At 41.5% G+C, this 3,359-nt stretch overlaps 1 protein-coding gene across 1 annotated transcript in view; it reads left to right on the forward strand.

Annotated features, from left to right (window-relative positions):
- Positions 1-1,171: 1,171 nt before the first annotated feature.
- LOC123976815 overlaps positions 1,172-3,359 on the forward strand; it is a gene marked incomplete in the record, with an annotated part of 19,175 nt that continues 16,987 nt past the window's right edge. Inside the window, 3 exon segments of the mRNA XM_046059162.1 lie at positions 1,172-1,384; positions 2,722-2,871; positions 3,012-3,163. Coding sequence (XP_045915118.1) covers positions 1,172-1,384; positions 2,722-2,871; positions 3,012-3,163 — 515 coding nt within the window.

A 3,359-nucleotide genomic window follows, 5' to 3' on the forward strand; every position in this document is an offset into this window, starting at 1 on the left:
CAAAGGTGTTGAAGTTAACATTTGTGGTGAGATTTATGCCTGATAAGAAGTGTTTTCACTTGGTTTCAGTCTCATCCAGTACAGGCCCAAACGGGTTCTTGTGTGTTCCCTACAGCATTAACTGTACTGAATCAACACGACAATGGAGGAGATACTGCTAGATATTCTGCGCTTCCTTAGAACTTCATTACATTCTTACAACTTTGTTTCACCACATCAGTTATCTAACATATATCAAAACTGTGTGATGATGAGAGCTGCATGGTGTCCTGCTTTTGAGTCCAAATCCCTGCTTCACCTGCTTCCTGCTTGACTAAACATGACAAGAGGAGGAAAGACTAAGTCATGCCTACATGTGTGTTGACTTAGGGGGAAGACCTTAAATTGGAAAAGTTGATCAACAGGAGAATACATATTTGAAAGCTGAGTATTCCCAAGAGCCTTACTGCACTATATTTGACTGTATTTTCACATTTTGAATTGCCACCTAAATGTTGTTCCCCTTTACATAAAGACATTCCCACCCTAAATGGATGCAGAAAAGGCAGAAATTGGATCAGAATAATTTACAAGAATGCAGAAGATGAAATGTTTAACCCTCAAAATGTTATGGGGATGGATCCCAGACCCAACCCGATGTGTCCCCCCTTCAATATTGAAATAAAACCTACACCCTTTATTTGTGAACTTGGCTGTCTGAGAAGAGAGAACTGAAGAGATTCTCTCCATCTTTTAGGCCTCTAGGACATGCGTTTAAATAAAACTATCATTGATTTCATGCTGCGTAGGTGGTTTATAAGTAAACCGTAGGGCGTGGCCAAGCAAGCAGTTTTGTCTTAAAGAAGTATCCAGTACCCTGACAGCAGGGGGATTAATCCCCGTACATATGGAATATGTAATATGGCAAAGAGATAGTCTCTTTGAGAACTAAGGTTACAATGTAGCCAGGCATCTTATGTGATCTGTCAAGAGCAGTCCAATACAATTACTTTAATAAGACAAATCAAGACATGGAGCTGCTACATTAGGACTCTGTTGACACACCAATATTTCGCAAGGGGAGCTTCTTATCACCTCTAAACATACAAAAGTAGGACTTCTGACCTCACAGGTGCTATTATGTAACTGGTCCGTCTGGGTTAAACCATTCATGTCTCTCCACAAAGAAACAATGTTTTCGTTCATTGTTGTCAGTTTTTCTATAATGTTGCCCCTTGTTCGAACAGGGCCCAGCGTGGACTCCACGTATGTTGCTGCTGTCTACGAGCATAACTTAATCCTGAACCCGGAGCCTCGTGTCCCCCTGTCCCGACTTGCTGCCCTGCAACATATGCAGAAAAACCTGGATATCTATGAGGAGCAGGCTGCCCGAGCTGCCCAGCAGGTATGGTCAGAACAGGGGATAGTTTTAAATGTATGTTTGTTTAATCAAAGAAACCGTGTTGCTCATTGATCACTTCATAAATAGCAGTTCTGTTGATCTAGTGTCCATATCCTTCAAACTTATAAACTTAAAATAAGGTAGCTCATTCTGTCAAGTGAAGTGAATAACTAAAAAGCAGGATAATATTGAATAAAAACTTGTGATGGCAGGATATTTATGAATGCAGGAAGCGTTTCTGCAAAGGAGTCAGTATGCCTAAGTTATTTCAGTTAACAGGAGTGGTTGTATTTCTCTGTACTGCCACATAAGGAAGTACAAGTGCATCACAAAATATATATTTAAGTCAAAAAGTGAAACTTTCATACATTCTAGATTCATTACATATAAAGTGAAATATTTCAAGCCTTTTGTTGTTTTAATCTTGATGATTATGGCTTACAGCTCACAGAAATCAAAAATCGATATTTCAAATTGTAAAATTGTAGAATAAAGAATGTATAATACAGAAATCTAGACCTTCTGAAAGCTTGAAGACTCTGGGACCTGGATTTCCAAATGAAATGCAGAATTTACTTTAATCTGAAAAGAGGACTTTGGACCACTGAGCAACGGTCCAGTTCTTTTTCTCCTTAGCCCAGGTGAGACACTTCTGACGTTGTCTCTGGTTCAGGAGTGGCTTGGCACTAGCAATGCGACACTTGGAGCTTATTTCCTGGACCCATCTGTGTCTGGTGGCTCTTGATGCACTGACTCTGGCCTCAGTCCACTCCTTGTGAATGGGTTTGCTTGGCAATACTCTCAATGCTGTGGAAATTACTGTTGCTTGTGCACCTTTTCCTACCACACTTTAACCTTCCTGTCAACTTTCTATGATTATGCTTTGATCCAGCACTCTGTGAACAGCCAGCCCTTTCAACAATGACCTTCTGTGGCTTACCCTGCTTGTGGAGGGTGTCAGTGAGTGTCTTTTGGACAACTGTCAAGTCAGAAATCCTCTCCATGATTGTGGTTGTGTGTACTGAACCAGACTAAGAGATTAATGGCTTTTCTCACGTGGACATTTAATTTTTGATTCTAATATTCTAATGGGAGATATGGATTTTTGATTTCCTGGAGCTGTAAGCCATAATCATCAAGATTAAACAAATGGCCTGAAATATTTCACTTTGTATGTAATGAATCTAGAATGTGTGAAAGTTTCACTTTTTGACTCAAATTACAGAAGAAACAAAAAACCTTTTCACAATATTCAGATTTTCTGACATTTAATGTCACAGAGTTCATGACTACAGCAGGGTAATGAAGTTTGTCTCTGGTTTTCACCTTCTCTTGGTCAGGGTGCCCAGATCCTGGTGTTTCCAGAAGTTGGTCTTCAGGGTTACAACTTCACCCGTTCATCCATCTTTGGCTACCTAGAAACCATTCCTGACCCCCAGCAGGAGAGCTGGAACCCCTGCACGGAGCCGGACAAACACAACAACACTGAGGTGCACAATCATACTTTTAGATTTGATGTAATTGAATGGGCATTCTGATGTGGTGACACTACTAGGAGGCCAAGAGTCTTCATTCATGCAACACCAGTGTGTGAAAATAAATCACATTTGTGTTTGGTTGTGTTTCACAGGTTCTCCAGCAGTTGAGCTGTATGGCCCGTCGTAACAACCTCTACGTGGTGGCCAATGTTGCTGACCTGCAGCCCTGCCCCCTGCAGACCGACCCCTCCTCCTCCTGTCCATCTGATGGACGCTGGCAGTTCAACACCAACGTGGTTTTCAGGTGAAGTGTAGGACTTTGTTAGTTAAGCTGAAGTCCAGCAAGTGCACCAAAACACAATTTCCTATTTGTCTATATGAACTGTGTTCATACAGGTCAGATGGCCTGCTGGTGGCACGCTACCACAAACAAAACCTCTTCTTTGAGGAGGCCTTTGACACTCCGCCGCAACCCGAGATCATAACGTTTGAGACACCTT

Source organism: Micropterus dolomieu, linkage group LG09 (genome assembly GCF_021292245.1).
Source record: "Micropterus dolomieu isolate WLL.071019.BEF.003 ecotype Adirondacks linkage group LG09, ASM2129224v1, whole genome shotgun sequence".
Lineage (NCBI taxonomy): Eukaryota > Metazoa > Chordata > Actinopteri > Centrarchiformes > Centrarchidae > Micropterus > Micropterus dolomieu.